General features: G+C 36.7%; 2 protein-coding genes across 4 annotated transcripts in view; one reads left to right on the top strand and one right to left on the bottom strand.

Moving 5' to 3' along the window:
- Nucleotides 1–15,598, top strand: part of LOC115220682 (3-hydroxyisobutyryl-CoA hydrolase, mitochondrial) — a 22,814-nt gene extending 7,216 nt beyond the window's left edge. For all 3 annotated transcript variants that reach the window (XM_029790799.2, XM_036510473.1, XM_036510472.1), the window contains exons 4-13: nt 9–188; nt 3,782–3,866; nt 5,919–5,999; nt 7,151–7,203; nt 7,778–7,856; nt 9,807–9,952; nt 11,489–11,575; nt 12,556–12,711; nt 14,025–14,163; nt 15,190–15,598. In XM_029790799.2, the coding sequence (XP_029646659.1) occupies nt 9–188; nt 3,782–3,866; nt 5,919–5,999; nt 7,151–7,203; nt 7,778–7,856; nt 9,807–9,952; nt 11,489–11,575; nt 12,556–12,711; nt 14,025–14,163; nt 15,190–15,311 (1,128 nt within the window). In that variant the 3' untranslated portion in view covers nt 15,312–15,598. The remainder of the gene's footprint in view (nt 1–8; nt 189–3,781; nt 3,867–5,918; nt 6,000–7,150; nt 7,204–7,777; nt 7,857–9,806; nt 9,953–11,488; nt 11,576–12,555; nt 12,712–14,024; nt 14,164–15,189) is intronic.
- The window catches only part of LOC115220679 (protein BANP), a 39,640-nt gene continuing 36,236 nt past the window's right edge, over nt 15,135–18,538 (bottom strand). The window contains exon 14 of the mRNA XM_029790797.2: nt 15,135–18,538. Coding sequence (XP_029646657.1) covers nt 18,464–18,538 — 75 coding nt within the window. The 3' untranslated portion in view covers nt 15,135–18,463.

Raw genomic sequence — 18,538 nt, 5'->3', positions numbered from 1 at the left:
TTTTTTAGAAGCAAGTTTGGCTACAAGCTCCTAAACTTTCTTTCCTTCGCCATATGTCAAAGAATTCTTCAGAAATGGATGTTCTGCTCGAAAGAGTGGCTGGCAAAGGTGTTGTCACTTTGAACCGACCTAAAGCTTTGAATGCCCTTTCATTACCAATGGCTAGAAAAATCTACCAACAAATGCTGGTGAGTTTTTCTTTTTACATATTAACCCTTTAGCATTCAGATTATTCTGTTAAATGTAAAGCTTATTTATTCCACATTATTTTGAATTACTCACACATTATCTCGTGGCTTCAAGATTTCAGTGGTGTGTTTTGAATGTTTTAGAATGACATTGTAGGGTAGGTGCCAGCACTACTCCACTCTCAGAGTGGTTGGTGTTAGGAAGGGCATCCAGCTGTAGAAAACTTGCCAGATCAGATTGGAGCCTGGCACAGCCTACTGGGTTTCCAGACCTCAGTCAAACTGTCCAACCCATGCCAGCATGGAAAGCAGACGTTAAATGATGAGGATGATGATCTGTAAGGTTTTTACATATATAATAAAATTTGTCGTGTATGTGTACATGTTTATGTCTGCATAGGAAAGAAAGGTGAAAAGTATGAGACAGAGAAAAGGAGAAAGAAGGAAAGAAAGAAAACAAAGGATAAAAATTACTATTGAAAGGGAAGCAGTGTTGACCTGCTTTCTCATTGTTTTATGCTGAATGATATTACAGATAAACAATAGAAAAAAAGGAGTCATATGTTGATGAGTTGTAAGCAAAGGAGGGTGTGAAGCTACAAACATGGCAAACAAAGACTGAAAAAATCAAAAAAGTTTATATTAAATGGGTGTTGGGTGGGAATGTTGAATTACAGGACTTTATGTAACCATTCATACTTTAAATACTGACATAGTCAAGAAAATATGTTGTCTGAGGCTTCTTTTGAAATGAACAGAAGCTAAAACATTATTTATTTAGTTATAAAAAGATAAATAGGTTAGGGTTTGGCTGTGTAGTTATGAAGCTTGTTTTGCAACTATTTGCAGCACCGTGGGTGTGTGCCTTCTACTATAACCCCAAGCCAAGCAGTGCCTTGTGAGCCATGTTGCTAGATGGAGACTGTGTGTGTGTGTGTGTCCCTCCCCCACCACCACCATTTGACAAGTGGTTTTGGTTTGTTTACATCCCTGTTACTTAGCAGTTTAGCAAAAGAGACCAATAGAATATGTAGGCAGGGTGTCAATCTGGTTGGCTATAATCCTTCAAGGTGGTGCCCCAATATGGCCACAGTCAAATGACTGAAACAAGTATAAGAATAAATATAAATATTTTATGAGACCCACTTGAATATATAAAATGTTTAACTGAAGCATAAGAAGAGCTTACACGCACACACACACACACACCCACACACACACACACACATACACAAACTCTATCTCTCTCACTCTCTCTCTCTCTTTCTTTCTCTAAAAATCACATTATGTATTTTAAAATAAGATTTCTAGAAACAAATTTTTCAAGAAAAAGCTAGTGCATATGTCAGTACACCTGTTCTAGTCAGCCATTTCATATTACTACTACTACTACTACCATCACTATTTTAATAAGCATTAATCTTTAAAAACTTAATTATGTATTGTGTGGTGAGTTAGGTTAAGCAAAAAGTAATGTATTTTGGGTGAATTCCAATAGGTTAGTGACAGGTGTGTTAATATGTTTTGGAATGACAGAAAATATAAACAAACCAGAATAATGATCTTCAGTCTAAAGGTCAATATGACAAAGATTACAATGATTAATACTCAAAGAGAGAGAGAGAGAGAGAGAGAGAGCAGTGAGCAGAAAGTTCAATTACCATCTGGAAAGTGTCTTTTCTTAATAAGGGAGTAAGATTGGCAAGAAGTTCTGTGTAAATTCTGTGTCCTCATTACAGGCAACAGATACCGAGAAGATGGAAGATATGGTGTAATCTCTAGCAGATTGATAGATGGACTCCCTTTCTTTCTTTCTCTCTTTCTTTCTTTCTTTCTTTCTTTCTCTCTCTCTCTCTCTCTCTCTCTCTCTCACCCACCTCCCTCCCCTATCCTTATCCTACTGGGTTAAAATGTATCTTCTCTGTTGTAAGATAGCTAGCACACCGCTATCTCTCTCAGCTGGGACATTATTATCTTGCAAGCTTCTTGGCAACCTCTGGGTGTTGGTGCCACATAAAATGTACCCATGTTGGCTCCATATGAAAAAGCACTCATGCTGGTGGCACATAAAAAGCACCCATACTGGTACCACATGAAAAGCACTGGTGTCACATTAAAAGCACCTGAGCTGGTGCCACATGGAAAGGACCTGTGCTGGTGTCACATGAAAAGGACCCATGCTGGTGGCACATAAAAAGCACCCATACTAGTAACACATGAAAAACACTGGTGCTGGTTCCACATTAAAAGCCCCAGAGCTGGTGCCACATGGAAAGGACCTGTGTGGTGGCACATGAAAAGCACCCCTGCTGGTGGCACATCAAAAACGCCCATGCTGGCACCACATGAAAAGTACCCAATACACTCTGTAAAGTGGTTGGTGTTAGAAATGGCATCCAGTTGTAGAAACCATGTCAAAACAGGTGACTGAAGCCTGGTGCAGCACAGACACGTTAAATATAGTAGTTAGTTGTTGAGAAGGGGCATAAACAATGATTGCTTGCTTTTTATAAGAGGTTTGAAGTGCCAAAGGGAATAATCTAACAAGTTAACAGCAGGTTAGTGGGGAGATGACATATTGTTGGAATTAATTCCTGTGTGAGGAGGAGGGAGTGAAACAGTAAGCATGAAAGTGAGAGGAGGGGGAGGAAAGAGGGTGGGGCAGTTAATGGAAGCAAGAAAAAGCCTGTAGGTGTATATCAAATGAAAGAATAAAAGCAGAATTGGGAGGGGGGTGAGCTGTTACAGCTATGGCCGCCCATACTTCCATACTTTGTATGTATTTATCAATGTCCTAATTAATGCGAAAGAGGATTGTAGAAATAGTTTTCTAGCTGAAGAAAAAACAAATTCAAGGAATTTTTGCTATTTGTTTGACAGCAGAAAAGGTTTTTGACTCCTATGAAAAATAGAGACTGTATGAAGTGTACGGCAGTGCATGGTAGTGAGATACAGACATCAAATGTGGAAGGAGTAGGATCTGTTGAGGTTTGAGAGGAGTGAAGCTTGCTGGATATGTAACAGCCATTCATTGTAAAGAAAAAAGGACTTGAAAGTCAGCATCACCATTCCTGTCTCTCTCTGTTGTTCTCTCTCTTGCCAAATGGTATTCCTGCATTGAGAGTGATTAAGGACATCCCAAGCATAGTAGCATTTTAAACCAGGTCTTAAAAGACCACTCCGATCCATGCCAGCATGGAAAATTTAGTATTTAGATTATGGTGTTGTCGGTGGAGGTGGCGGTGGTGGCAATGGTGGTGGAGACAGTAGTGGTGATGGTGGTAGTGATTGTTGGTGGTGGTGATGGTCATGGCCACTTTACTAAGTATTGTGGTGTACTGGAACTTATCCCAGATTTCAAAATATTGAATAGTTTATGACTTTCTCTCTCAATACAATAGAATGATAGCCTGTTAGAACTGTTTGCTCCTGGCATGCCTAAAATACCAAGAAATCCTGAAATACACCCAGCTTCCAAACACCATGTGTCTCTCATAAGTGCGTAAGGTATTCAAATATAGAAACATATTTAAATTCCACCTTATTTATGGGTCACTGAATATTACAATATTTATTTTTATCTTATTTTCCAGGAATGGGAGAAAGATGGATCCATTTCAATGGTAATTATGAAAGGAGCTGGTGGCAAAGCGTTTTGTGCTGGTGGAGATATTGTTGGTGTGTTTCCATTTGCTCTTCCTTTTCAATAAACTAAAGAATACCTTTACATTTACCATTTCTATGCTTACTGAGAGAGAGAGAGAGATACCTGCACACACACACACGCACGCACGCACAGAAGAAAATTGACAAAATGAATACAATGAACTTAGAGGAATAGAAAATGCAACATCTTCAGGAAAAGTTAACATAGCAGTTGCTAGAAAGCCTCCATGAAGTGAAACCAAGTAGCAACACCAAATGGCGGTGCCCCAGCATGGCCACAGCTCATAAGCTGAAACTAGAATCAATCAATCAATCAATCAATCATGTAAGAAATTAAAGAAACAGCAGAATTTTATCTTCTCTCTGAGTTGCAACCAGTTCTTCTCACTTAGATATAAAACTCTGTTGTGCCTCTTTAATTTCTCACATGTCAGCTTTTTCCTGAAAATGGATTCTGTCTGAGACATTAGATTTTTATCCATTCCCACAGCAACTTCACTGGAGAGCCATGCTGATAAACTACTGGATAATCCGGTTCAGGTCATGTTATGACTGTGCTGTGTCTATGGTTGAGATAACTGTTAATGACTAAGTCAACCTAGGTCCACAGTGTGAAATTTGACAAGACTACATACAGGCCTCTGGATGTGGCAGATGTCTGTTAGTGGTAGTGATGGTGGTGGCCTCTTGTAGAGAGCTACAGATTCTGGACCAATGTATTGATAGAATCTCCTTCTTACAGGTCCTGAGTCCACTTATCTCTAAATAGTTTATGCAGAGTGGCTATAGTTTGTTGTTGTGGGCAGTAGCAGCAGTGGAAATGCTGAGGGATTTGTTGCAATGCAGTGCCAAAGTCATTTACTTCTAAAGGAAAAAGGGTTATCTGTGATAAGCTAGCATCCTATCCCAAAGGAGATTTATCTCTCATCCTTTCAATTTTGTAAAAGAAATTGGAAATAAACTGGCCTTAGGAGACTTTATGATTTGGTGAAAAGTTAACAATTTCATTTCTGCACATACATATACTGATATACATTCCTATACTTATGAGCAAGTGAGAGAGACCCTATGTGGTCTATTGACATGTTAGTTATGAAATGTCCATCAAATTAGAACTTCATGTCTTAGAAGAGAATGACATATTGAATAGTGTAATCAAAGGGGTTTTTTTTTTTTGTGCCCAGCAAAAAGATAGAGTAGTCATTTTAATAATTAGATTGCCTTTAATCATGTATTTTCTCAGTTACAGTCAAGGTTGACCTAGGGCTAAACACCACTCATGTCAGCAGACCTTTTGAGTTCACCAAATATATGGTGTTATAATAAACATCCAACTTTGATCATTACAGTAGTTGATGATAAGCAAGATAGACATGTGGATGTTATCGTTTTAAATTACCACTTTTCCACACTAGCATGGGTCAGTGGAATTTCTTGAGGTGAATTTTCTGTGGCTGGATTCCTTTCCTATCACCAACCCTCATCTGTTTCCAATTTCCAAATAAGCTATTGTTTCCCATGACCAGACATGTTTTCATGGAAGATTGGCAACATAAAACATCACTTGCCAAACAGTGGCATTTGTTAACAATTATTACATGATGTTAAAGCAAGATACACACATAATATATATATATATATATATATATATATATAATGTGTGTGTGTGTGTATATGTGTATATGTGTAGAGTGGCCTTTTTCAGTTTCTGTCTACCAAAACCACCCACAAAGTTTGGTTGGTCTAGTGCTAGAGAAGAAGACACTTGCCCAAGGTGTCATGCAGTGGGACTGAATCCAAAACCATGTTGTTTGGGAAGCCAACTTTTTACCACTAGGCCATACCTACAGCTGGATGTAATGCAATAAAAACAGTTTGGGCCAAAATCTCCTAATGTAATGCAAATCAAAAAGAAAACTCTAATTGCTTAATTAGCAGGGATTTAATTGAATGATGACTGTAAAATATATTGATTTTTATTTTTTTGTTTTATGTTGTGGAATTTTATTTTTCTTAAAATATCTTTAAATTTACCACTTTCTATTCTATTCTGAACCCTTCCAGCTATTACAAAATCGAAAGAAAGTGGAGACTCATATGCTGAAGACTTCTTTAAAGAAGAATATATATTAAACCACAAAATTGGTAAGTCGTCTTTTAATAGTTTCTTATGGAATTTTCAGTAGCTTCATCATGCATAATGTGGTTTTGTAGTGAAGACAGGCTCATATGGACGTGCTTTGTAGTAAAGGTAGAGATGATGTGTTTCTTTTGTGGCCTCACCCCTAACTGTGGCACACCTTCACTCTCCACCTCCCCCTTCCACCCTCAACGTTCTTGACTCTGGTGTCCTTTCCTGGTTTTTACTGAGGAAAGATTCCAGCTCTTTTTGATACTACACCTTGTAATATCTTATGTTGGCAAAGGCAATGAGCTGGCAGAATCATTAGCATGCCAGGCAAAGTGCTTAGTGGCATTTCGTCCGACTGTATATTGTATGTTCTGAGTTCAAATTCCACCAAGGTCGACTTTGCCTTTCATCCTTTTGGGATTGCCAAAATAAGTACCAGTTGAGCGCTGGCGATGATGTAATCGACTTACCCCGCCTCCAAAATTACTGGCCTTGTGCCAAAATTTGAAACCACTATCCTATGTTGGCATGTTGTTAGAGGACTCAATAGAATGCTTTGCTATATTCATTCATTCTGGCTTTTTGCAATCTGAGTTGAGTGGACTGGAGCAACGTGAAGTGATGTGTTTTGCTCAAGAACACAATGCATCGCCCGGTTTGGGAATCAAAACCACAATCTTATGACCATGTGTCCAACCCCTTAACCACTAAGCCATGCACCTCCATAGTGAGTAATAGGCTTGACATTTTCTTTTGTTGTCTTTTTTGTGTTGTGTTCAAACCTTGCTGAGATTGACTTTATCTGTCATCTTTCTGGGGTTGATAGCAGAAGCACCAATCAACAAATAGTCTTGATCTAATCGATTTTTTACCCTTCTCCACACAAAATTTATAGATTTGTACCAGTGCTAGAAATCATCATCCTCATCATTATCGTTTAACATCCACCGTCCATGCTAGCATGGGTAGGACAGTTTGACGGGAGCTGGCCAGGCTGCACCAAACTTCTGTGACTGTTTTGGCAGGATTTTTTACAGCTGGATGCTCTTTCCTAACACCAACCACCCAGCAGAGTGCATTTTACGTGGCACAAGCACAGGTGATATTATCATGATGCATATATCTGAGAGTAAAGCTATGTAATTTTCTTTTATATTCATTTCAGGAACATTCAAATATCCATTTGTTGCTGTTATTGATGGGATTACCATGGGTGGAGTAAGTATTGAGTAATGAAACTATTTAAACTGAAATCAGTAAATAAACATCATCATGATCATCATATGTCTGTTTTCCATGCTGTCATGGGTTGGACGGTTTGACAGGAGCTGGTCAGCTGAAGGACTGTTCAGGTTCCATGTCTGTTTTGGCAGGTTTTCTATGGCTGGATGTCCTTCTTAATGCCAGTGAATAAATGAATAACATTTATCATGATCATCATCCTTATCTTTTTATCTTGGACTGCAGCCATACTGGAGCAGTGTGTTGAAGGGTTTAGTTGAACAAACTGATGTCAGTACTTACTTTTTTAAGTGTGGTACTTATCAGTCTTTTTTGCTGAACCTCTAAGTTAGGGGAGATAAACAAACCAACACCTGTTGTCAAGCAGTGGGACACATCTACATACACACACACAAACAAGCTTCTACAGAATTTCTGTCTACCTATTCCATTCACAAGCCATTGGACAGTGTGAGGCTATAGTGGAAGGAATTAGTTTGAGAGACCACACAGTAGGATTGAACCCAAACCACACAGCCATGGCTATATGTTTGTTTTTGTTTGTTTCTAGGGAGTTGGTTTATCCGTTCATGGAATGTTCCGTGTAGCAACAGAAAAGACCTTGTTTGCAATGCCAGAAACAGCAATAGGTAAGATATATTTCTAAACTTAAATTCTGTTTTAACACTTTAAAGTATACTGGTTTCAAATTTTGGCACAAGGCCAGCAATTTCGGAGGGTGGGGTTGAGGTAAGTCAATTACATTGACCCTAGTATTCAACTGGTACTTATTTTGCCACCCTCAAAAAGATGAAAGGCAAAGTTGACCTCGGTAGAATTTTGTAAAGATGGATAAAATACTGCTAAGCATTGGGTTGGTACTGCTACTACATGCACAGATATCCTAGACCAGCGGTCTCCAAAGTGAGCAGAAAGAAGCGGGGGAAGCTTGAAGAAAAGTGGGGCAATAATAGGGTGGCCAAAAGGGGGCAATGGATTTTACATCATTAAAATCTCAAAGCTATGAGATAATGCGTAATGAATTCAAAAGAATGTGAACAAATATTTATAACAGTTGACAGAATAATCTGAATGCTAAAGAATTAATAACTCTGGTGCAGGATGACAAGCAGGGTTAGTTCCACTCTAAATTCCTAATTTAGCCAATACTCACTTAAGCCCTTTGGCAGTCAGATTTTCTATCAAATTCTTATTCATCCACATTGTTTTAAGTTATTCATACATTATATTGCAGCTTTGAGATTTTGATGATGTGGTTGTTTATCTTTAGAATGGCATTGTAGCAGTGTAAGAGGCCAGATCTGACCAGTTTGAGCATAAAAAAGAAGAGTGTTTGGGCTGGATATGACCGGTGAAAGTGCTAATGGGTTAAGCCCTTTGCTGCCTATGGAGCTTTGGCCATCAACTTCTCTCCACTAATCTCCACTCTGGGTCCTCCTCTTCCATCGATGAAAGGCAAAGTTGACCTCGGTAGAATTTTGTAAAGATGGATAAAATACTGCTAAGCATTGGGTTGGTACTGCTACTACATGCACAGATATTCTAGACCAGTGCCCCCGTGCTGTGGGCAGCAGAAAGATTGAGGGGTGGGGGGTTTGAAGAAAAGTGGGGCAATAATATGGTGGCCAACAGGGGGCAATGGATTTCACATCATTGAAATCTTGAAGCTATGAGATAATGTGTGATGAACTCAAAAAAATGTGAACAAATATTTATAACATTTGACATTGATGATTCAGTAACTTTGCTGTTTTCTAGGTCAGGGTGTTGGCCCAAACAACTCCTTCTTTTACCCCTGGGAAGGGGTGGTCTATATTTGTCTGGTTTCTACTCTTTGACCTGTCCAGCATGAGAGACCCTACCAGGAGCTTGCACTCTACTGACATTGCTTTTCATGATCATTAAGATAACCAAGCCATCATTCCACTGCGATGACTGGACCCTATGCTGGTAATTTAGCTAATGGCCTCCTAATTTTATAAACTCAACAGCTGTTCTTACAATCCCATTTTTGGATATGGTTTACCTGCTTCAGTCTTCCTAGCTCAATAAATGTAATATTTCTGTATCTTAGTGTTATGAAGGATATCTGATTGTAAAGGAACCATAAACATAAAAAGTTTCTCTGGCCATTCATAAAAATTTCATAATTTGTAAATCAAATCCATGTTAGTGTGAAGGAAAAAAGACAAATACCTGGGAGTGAAAACATTTGGCTTTCTAGTAAGAATTCTTCTCATTTCAGCACAAGGCCATCGTTTTTTAGGAGGGGAGGTAGATCGATTACATTGACCCCAGTACTTGATTGGTACTTATTTTACCAACCCCTGAAATGATGACACACAAAGTTAACCTCAGTAGCATTTGAACTCAGAACATGAAGTGTCAGAAGAAATACTGTAAAGCATTTTTGCTGACACTAACAATTATGCCAGCTCGCCACCTTTGCCAGTCTAATAAGAACTCAGATACAGTTATATATTTATGTACACATTGTGTGTGTGTGTGTTGAAAAATAATGGTAAAATGGTGAATATTTATCAGAAAACTTACACTGTTAATCTTTTGTGGAACAATAGGATTGTTTCCTGATGTTGGTGGAAGCCACTTTCTACCACGGCTGCAAGGAAATCTTGGAATGTTTTTAGCTCTAACTGGATATCGACTGAAAGGCCGTGATGTTTGTAAAGCTGGGGTTGCTACTCATTTTGTAGAAAAAAACAAGGTAAGCGTTCCATTTTTACCTCACAGAAGATATATGTAAGCTGGAGTTAACTGGGATTTGGGAACGGGCATATCAAATTACTTTCTTTAATATTCAGGAGGCACAGGCATGGCTGTGTGATTAAGGGGCTTGCTCCTCAACCATCTGATCTTTGGTGTCTTCTGCTATAGTTCATGGCCAGCTAAAGACTTGTGAGAGAATTTGGTAGACAGAAACTGAAACCTTGTCATACACACACATATTTTTCTTACACACTAAGATAGGAATATACGCAAATCAACATTAGTTGTTAAACAGTGGTGGGGGACAAACACAAAGATTAATGCATGCATTCATTCATTTCATGCTCACTTGCAGACAGAATTTGTTGAGGTAAATTTCCTGTGGTTGGATCCCCTTTCTGTCAGGTGTATGTGTGTGTATATACAACAAGCTTCCATACAGTTTCTATCTACTAAATTCACTTACGTGGCATTGGTTGGTTTGAAGCTATAGTAGAAGACACTTGCCCAAGGTCCCATAAAGTGGGACTGATCTTGAAACTTTGCAGTTGCAAAGCAAGCTTCTAAACCACTCATCCATGACTGTTCCTGTAAAGATGCTTATATCACCTAAGTTTCCCATCTGACTACTTACAAGGCTCATTGTTGCTTAGCTCCAGTGATCAGACAAGAACTAGTGCAGTGAACATGATAAAAAAAATTCTAATCTAATTAACACAGGTTTGCATAGAGATGCACAGTATGTTACATACACACATCATCATCATTTAACATCCGTTTTCCATGCTAGCATGGGTTGGACGGTTTTGACTGAGGGCAGGCAACCAGATGGCTGCACCAGGCTCCAGTCTTGATCTGGCAGAGTTTCTACAGCTGGATGCCCTTCCTAATGCCAACCACTCCAAGAGTGTAGTGGGTGCTTTTTACGTGCCACCTGCATGGGGGCCAGTCAGGCGGTACTAGCAATGACCTCGCTCAAATCTTTTTACACGTGCCAGTGAAGCGATGTTGGTAACGATCACGCTCGAATGGTGCCCTGATGTGTGTAATGAATCCTTATTACTGTGGAAATCAGATATGATGTTTTGCAAACAACTTGCACATGCAAGTGCTACCAGTCGAAAGCTCCACGTATCGGAAGCCAGCAAGTGTATGGGGTCATCAGGAGAGAATGTGCACCATTTCAGGGCCTACCTTCCCACTCAAAATTTCATTGCCCTTAACTGCAAAAAGAGGTTAACCCTTTAGCATTAGGGGTAATGAAAGCAGTTTTATATACAAATCTCTCTTTTGTTGGAGGAATGTCATATTTGAAACTATTTTCAAATTTGTTGGGGCAATGTGACTTGCAGAAATTACCAATTTTCTATTTCTTGGTAAATATTAAACATCATTGCTGGAATAACCATGAAATTTAATTTCACAGTTGAAAGGTTATGATGTAACAACAGCATTTATCCTATTTTTTGCATGGGAGTGGGGGGCATGGAATAGAGGAATAATTCTATTTATTTCAATCGTCTGTTATTACCAGGTAGACTCTCTTGAAAAATCTTTGTTGACTTTAGAATCTCCAACACAGAAGAAAATAGCTCAGGTGTTAAATGACTTCCAAAATCAGGTAAGCCTTTTTCAGTTTCTCATATCAGACATACAACAGTCTTTGCTTTCCATTTTCAGTAAAAATAATGGAAAATAAAATTAATTTCTGTTAATTAATATCAAAAATTGATTTAGACCATTTTTGTGTGTTGTGGGTGGTTTTTGCATTAATTATCTGAGGGATTAGATATTAACTTTGTAACTATAGGTAGGTTTATGTAGTAGAAGCCTATATGGGATTATATATGCATATATAGACACATACATAAGAAACTTTTATTTAAATTTTTTATAGAAACTTCAAAAAATATGAAATATATTTTAACACTGTAACTTCAGCTAGTTTAAGCTATAAATAATAGCAAGTATTGAGTTAAAGGACCTGACATGTTCTCCAATGATGTGGGTTCACATCCCATGGATAACTTTCAACTATATTCTATCCAAGGGTTTTTTAACTGAATATTTCATGTTCTATTATCTAAAGTTTTATCTACATAGAGTTCCACCATTAAAACAACTTATACATACGTACATCATCATCATCGTTTAACGTCTGTTTTCCATGCTAGCAGAGTCTGGGAAGCCAGGAAGCTGAACCAAGCTCCAGTCTGATCTAGCAGTGTTTCTACAGCTGGATGCCCTTCATAATGCCAACCACTCCATAGGTGCTTTTTACGTGCCACCGGCATATATATATATATATATATATATATATAGAAGGCATTGTTTGTAATTCACTTAAAGCATTGTAGTACAGAAGTAGAATAATAAATAAAATTAGGAAAGCTTTTTACAATGCAGAGATGGCAGTTGACCCATTCACTGACTACCATAATGAACATAATTCCACTAAGTACCCAGCTACTCTTGCCATCCTCATGTTGATATGCCTAGATTCCAATGAACCCTATAACATATAATGTGTGTGTGTGTAATTTCTGATGGTATTTTTTACTTTTTAAAAAAAAAAACATTGATACATTCTGGTTTTTGCAGAGTAAAACTGATGAAAGCAAGAGTTTTATTTTAGAACCTCATATGGAAAAAATTAACAAATTATTTGGTGGAAATACAGTTGAAGAAATTATTGAAAACTTGAAAGAAGATGGGTCAGAATGGGCCCTTGATCAAGTCAATATCATAAGTAAAATGGTAAGTTGTTGTTCAGCCACAGTTCAGTTTTAATTCAATGAATCTTCTTATATTCCAGCCTTCATCCTTTTGGCTCTTGTTCAGTCTTTGAGTATTTAATGGTAGTCTCTTGTAGTCCAAGAAAGATGGTTCTGCAATTTCTTGCTGAATGACCTCCACAAACGATTTGTTTAGAAGAGATCAAATGTATGTGTTATACATTAGCTCATTCCCTCCTTCGAATTGATGTTGTCTCAACGGGTGCACAGTGTACTATATGTTGAGTGTCACAGTGATCACAGAGCAAAGTGAGATGGAGTGTCTTGCTCAAGAGTACATTGCACTCCCCAGTTTTAGCAATTGAAACCATGGTCTTGCACTTGTGAGTGCAACACTCTAACCACTAGGCCATGCACCTTCACCTTTGTGTATTTAGGACTGTGTTATCTAATGTCCTTCCTTTTTAAAACTGGTTTCTAGCAGAGTGAGCATACATGTAAAGGTTCCCTCTCATAGAATTATAGAAGAGGGAAGTCATCCTTGACTGGCTTGGCATTTATCCAACTTAGTTTATGTAATATGTCCTTTTTCAAGACTTTACTTGAAGACTTGACTGTTGTTTCTAGCAGTGTTTAACTCTTTTTATGTCAACCCACGACTGTCCCTAGTTCTTAAGTTCATCCAAGTTAAAATCTTCCACCAAAATTTCAGGTTAATTTATGTTCCAAACACCAGTTTAATAATGACAGTTGAGTAAATTTTTAATTATTTTTAAAACTGAAGCAAAGTTCATATATTTCAACACAAATATGGTAACAAAAGGGTTAAAAACCAAATTTAAAACTTTCAAACATAATTTTATGTAAGACCATATTGTTTTGTCGTCAATAGTGGAAAAGTAAGCTATTTTAATAAATTCTACAAAATTTTTTATTATTTTTTTTTAAAAAATTAATTAAAGCATCTAAAATAGTCATAGAAGCGTCTTATTTCTTCATTTCATCATCATTTAACGTCCGTTCTCCATGCTAGCATGGGTTGGACAGTTCGACCGGGGATCTGGGAAGCCAGAAGGTTGCACCAGGCTCCAGTCTGATCTGGCAGTGTTTCTACAGCTGGATGCCCTTCCTAACGCCAGCCACTCCGTGAGTGTAGTGGGTGCTTTTTATGTGCCACCGACACAGGTGCCAGGCAAGGCTGGCATCGGCCACAATCAGATTGGTGCTTTTTATGTGCCACCGGCACAGAAGCCAGTCAATGCGGCGCTGGCATCGGCCAGTTCAATGTTCATTCCTATGGCTTTAATCTTGTATGTTTGTTTCTTCCTTTCGTAGTCACCAATATCTTTGAAAGTGACCTTGAACCAACTCAAAGAAGGAGCAAAGAAAGAATTTGATGCCTGCTTCAAAATGGAATATCGCCTTAGCCAGCATTTTGTAGAAGACAGTGATTTTCATGAAGGAGTCCGTGCCAGTGAGTATAGATTTTTTTTTTTATGTCAGTTTATAGATTTGTAAATAATTTGAATGTAACTAGATGTTTTCTGTAGAGAAATTATAAATGTCAATATGTTTAGCAAAATATTTTATCTAAAATCATGTGTTGAGACATTGTCATTATATTTTGATAATTGTATTTATTTTACAAATCAATGAACACATGAACTTGGTTATCAATTTTTGTTAGAATAGTTTTTTTTTTCTTTATTAATATTATTGTAACTATTTGACTGATTTCTGACAATTGGCTACTTAAAACTACATTTTTTGACTAAATTTGTATCACAGAACTTTGTTTCATTACATGACTTGTCAGTTTATTTTTCTAAATGCTGGATTCTAAAAGCTTGTGTTAATAATAATAGAACTGGAAGATTTTACTGATTATTAACATAAAAATTTCTTCATAATTAGAGAATTCCTTTAACTCTTTAGATGCCATCTGCCTGAAGCCACCCCTGGTTCTTTGATACAAACCTTTGGTTTTAAAGTAATCCAAGTTAAAATCTTCCACCAAAATTTCAGGTTAATTTATGTTACAAACACCAGTTTAATAATGACAGTTATTTGAGTAAATTTTTCATTTTTTTTTTAAACTGAAGCAAAGTTCATATATTTCAGCACAAATATGGTAACAAAAGGGTTAAAAACCAAATTTGTTTCCCAAATGTGTATTTCCTACAAAGAACATTTTCATTTATTGAAAAGACAGCAAAGCTGACAGAATGGTTGACACATCAGACAAAGTGCTCAACTGCATTTCATTTAGCTTTTTACATTCTGAACTCAATTTTCACCGAAGTTGACTTTGTCTTTCATCCTTTCAGGGATGATAAAATAAGTACCAGTCATGTACTGGGAGGTCAATGTCATTGATTTGCCCCCTCCCCTCAAAATTGCTTGCCTTGTGACAAAATCAGAAAGAATTGATAAATTTGAGATCAATTTAAAATTTATTCATTCGAATATTTATTTATTTATTTTGTGTTTTCTCTTACAGTGTTGGTGGATAAAGACCACAAACCAAATTGGCAACCTTCAAATATTTCTGATGTCACAGACGACAAAGTTAATTGGTATTTTACTCCGCTCCCTGAAAATAAAGAATGGAAACTCCCATAAGAGTTTGATCTGGAAACTCCCGTTCAATCTTGCTCTGGAAATTCCCGTACAGTCTAGCTTGTCATATGAAGAAGTTATGTGTGCTGAGAGATTTTAGCTGCAAGATCATTACTAGCATAATGGAAGAAAGCTAGTCTTAAAGCAACTAATTTTATTTAGTAATGGAATGGTATTTGAAAATCTGATTCATTGTGAAATTGAGACAGAGACGTGATTTGTAATATATTAGAAAAATAAATATGCTAAAAATGTACAAAATTTTAATAAAATAATTTGCAAAATTTTAACTTTCTTGTGATACTTTTTAAGGAGCAATGTCTTTTTATTTCCTAAATTATATCTTATCAATGATGCTGTCCATAACTACCCATTAGGTGAAATACTTTATTTTTATATATATGTGGCATAAAAATCCAAGTGGTTAACTAGGTTAAGGTATTCATTGATAACAGATTAGTCTTCAGGAAGAAGGATATAGGAATTGTAATTGTCTCAGATACTATATTCAAAGGGTTATAGTTACGGCTAGGAACTGGAAATTGATTATAGAATTTGATCAAATGTTACTTCCTTCAGTATCTTATACGTGGTTGAAAAATCTCATTTTACAGGCTAATAAGTGTAAAAACGTAGGTAAATTATTCTCAATACATTTTTGTGAAGTTTTAAAATAATACCTTAGAAATTCATATATATATTCTTCATAAAATTCACAGTAAAAACTAATTGCTGTTATAGAATACATGTGATGTAAATATAAAATCAATATTTGAAAGCTTTTCCTCCAGTGAAAAACATTTACCAGGCTCCACTGACCTACACTCTAATGGTTTTTAGAAAAGCATGTAAACATGACACATTTGAGCAAGCTGTGCTTCTCTGACCAACATGGGAGGAAAGTAACTCTGGATTCAACTGTGCTAGCAAACTGTTACTTAAGCTCTCCACTTCCTCTGTAGCATAGGCCATCAGCATATTTTCTCCTCTGTTCTTAACTCCAGGCTGTCTTTTCTGCTTCTCCTCAAAGGTCTTGTTGGCTTTGAATTGTCATTGTTGCTTCTGTAACTTTGCTTTTGTCTAGGTAGGGGTGTTGGCCCTACACAAATCCACTTTTACTTTGGGGAAGAAACGGTCCATATTAGTGAGGCTTCTGCCCTTTGACTGGCTCAACATGGGAATCCCTACCAGGGACCTGCATTCTGCTAGAGTGGCTTTGAGTCATTGATGCACACAAACTACCATACTGCAACGAGGACTGCACCATCCAGTGGTATGCCAGCAAAGCAGATGCGAAATGATGATGATTATGTATGTTTGTGTGAAGAGATCCGACAGATATTAAAATAACATTAAGAAAATATTTTATAAAGCTTCAATTTGTAATTTATTTACAATTAATTATCACTTTGCAGCAAGAGGTATTTATATTCATAAGTGACAATAAAAAATCTTGCAGACAAAGTATTTAAATTAACATTAATTATAAGTTGATGAAAAAAAAATAACCAAAGAGTCTCAAGTATCCTTCATGACAGTTGAAAAATTTCATGAAAGGCCAAGCTCTATCAGTAGAATCTTAAAATATTGTAGAAAAGATTTTCATAATAAAAAGATAGCCTTAGGTGAGTCGTTTGCTTCATATGGCAGTTACCACATTTCCTGGTATATAAGAAGCATTCTTATTTTACAAGTATATTTTGGGGGGAAAAAACAACAACAAATTTGGTATGATTAATCATACACTTATTAGAAAATATTTTAAAGTGGTTTTGTTAGGGGAAAATCTCTGAGTCTATTAATAAATACATTATTGTTGACAGAAGAGTGTTGTAGTTCACTTGAAGCATTGTAGTATAGAAGTAGAATAATGAATGAAATAAGGAAAGCTTCTAACAATGCAGAAGGTTTTTAAATCGTTTTTATATTTTGGGCAAAATATAAGGTTTTTTTAAAACTTTCTGCATTGTCAGACGCGTTCCTTCTTTTATTTCATTTAATATTGTGACAGTTTACTGGGATAAAATATGAAATCATAAATAAACTAAGTTATGGGAGTACTGTATATCAACTTTATCTTCTTTCAGATCTGTTGTATACTCATATTTTGGTCAAGAGAATTACCACACAGGATGTAAAACTCTTTATTTCTAGCTGTGATGTTCTATGTAACTGCAATTGGCCACCAGGATGACACACCACTGTTATGGCTTTGTTGCCATCCACTCATTGCCTTTCATCTTCCTAAATGGTTTTCTAGGCAACAGATTCATTAAATAATATAAGACATAATCAGGTGCAGATTGCGCATGCTGGAAAAGGAGGTATAACATGATGTGACTTCCCTACATAACTGCCAACACATCATAAGCAATTTTTGTTGTTGTGATTTTTTGCTAACACTGATAATTTGCTTTGTTTTCACTATTTTATTATTTGCAATAATTATCAATAATTATTGTACCTTGTGCTCTAGTGCTTATTCGGTTCTCTAGCCTCTGGCACTTGGTCTCCCATCCATAATGATAATGTGACAGAAGCACATGACATATTTTCAGAAAGGTGACATTTCATCATGTCTTTCTGTACAATTATTGTGTAGGTAGTTTATTTCTACTGCTTTTAAGTTAAAGGTGAAAATAGAGGAAAATGAGATGCATTTTTTGTCATTTGATATTTTTTTTATCTCAGAAAAGAAAAAATGCTATTCAAACTGCAAAAAAGATATATGCAGTTAATGGAGATAGTGCCGAAGCTGAGAGGACTGTTTAGAAGTGGTTCACTAGGTTTAGGAGTGAAAAGTTTGATCTGGAAGACCATGAACTTTCTGGCAAGACTACAGTCATTGATGATGACGAAATCAAAATGCTAATCAAAAATAATCCCTGTCACATGACATTAGACATCACAGAGATACTCCACATGTCTCATACAAGACTTGTGAATTCACTTGGATACATGAAATGCTTTGTTTGGGTGCCACATAATTTAATGGATTACTTTTCCATTTGCAATTCTCAGCTCAAACATAATAAAGACACATTTTTTTGAAAAGAACAATTACAGGAGATGAAAATGGATTGTTTACAATAATGTAGAGCAAAAAAAAAGGTCCTGGAGAAAATGAAATAAACCATCTTTAACCTCTGCAAAAGTCAGTCAATATCTGAAGAAGGTGATGCTCTGTATCTGGTGGGAGTGGAAGGGTTATTGTGTATTACGAGCTCTTT

Source organism: Octopus sinensis, linkage group LG17, assembly GCF_006345805.1.
Source record: "Octopus sinensis linkage group LG17, ASM634580v1, whole genome shotgun sequence".
NCBI lineage: Eukaryota > Metazoa > Mollusca > Cephalopoda > Octopoda > Octopodidae > Octopus > Octopus sinensis.
The sequence above is the reverse complement of the archived record's forward strand: the minus strand, read 5'-3'. Positions and strand labels throughout refer to the sequence as shown.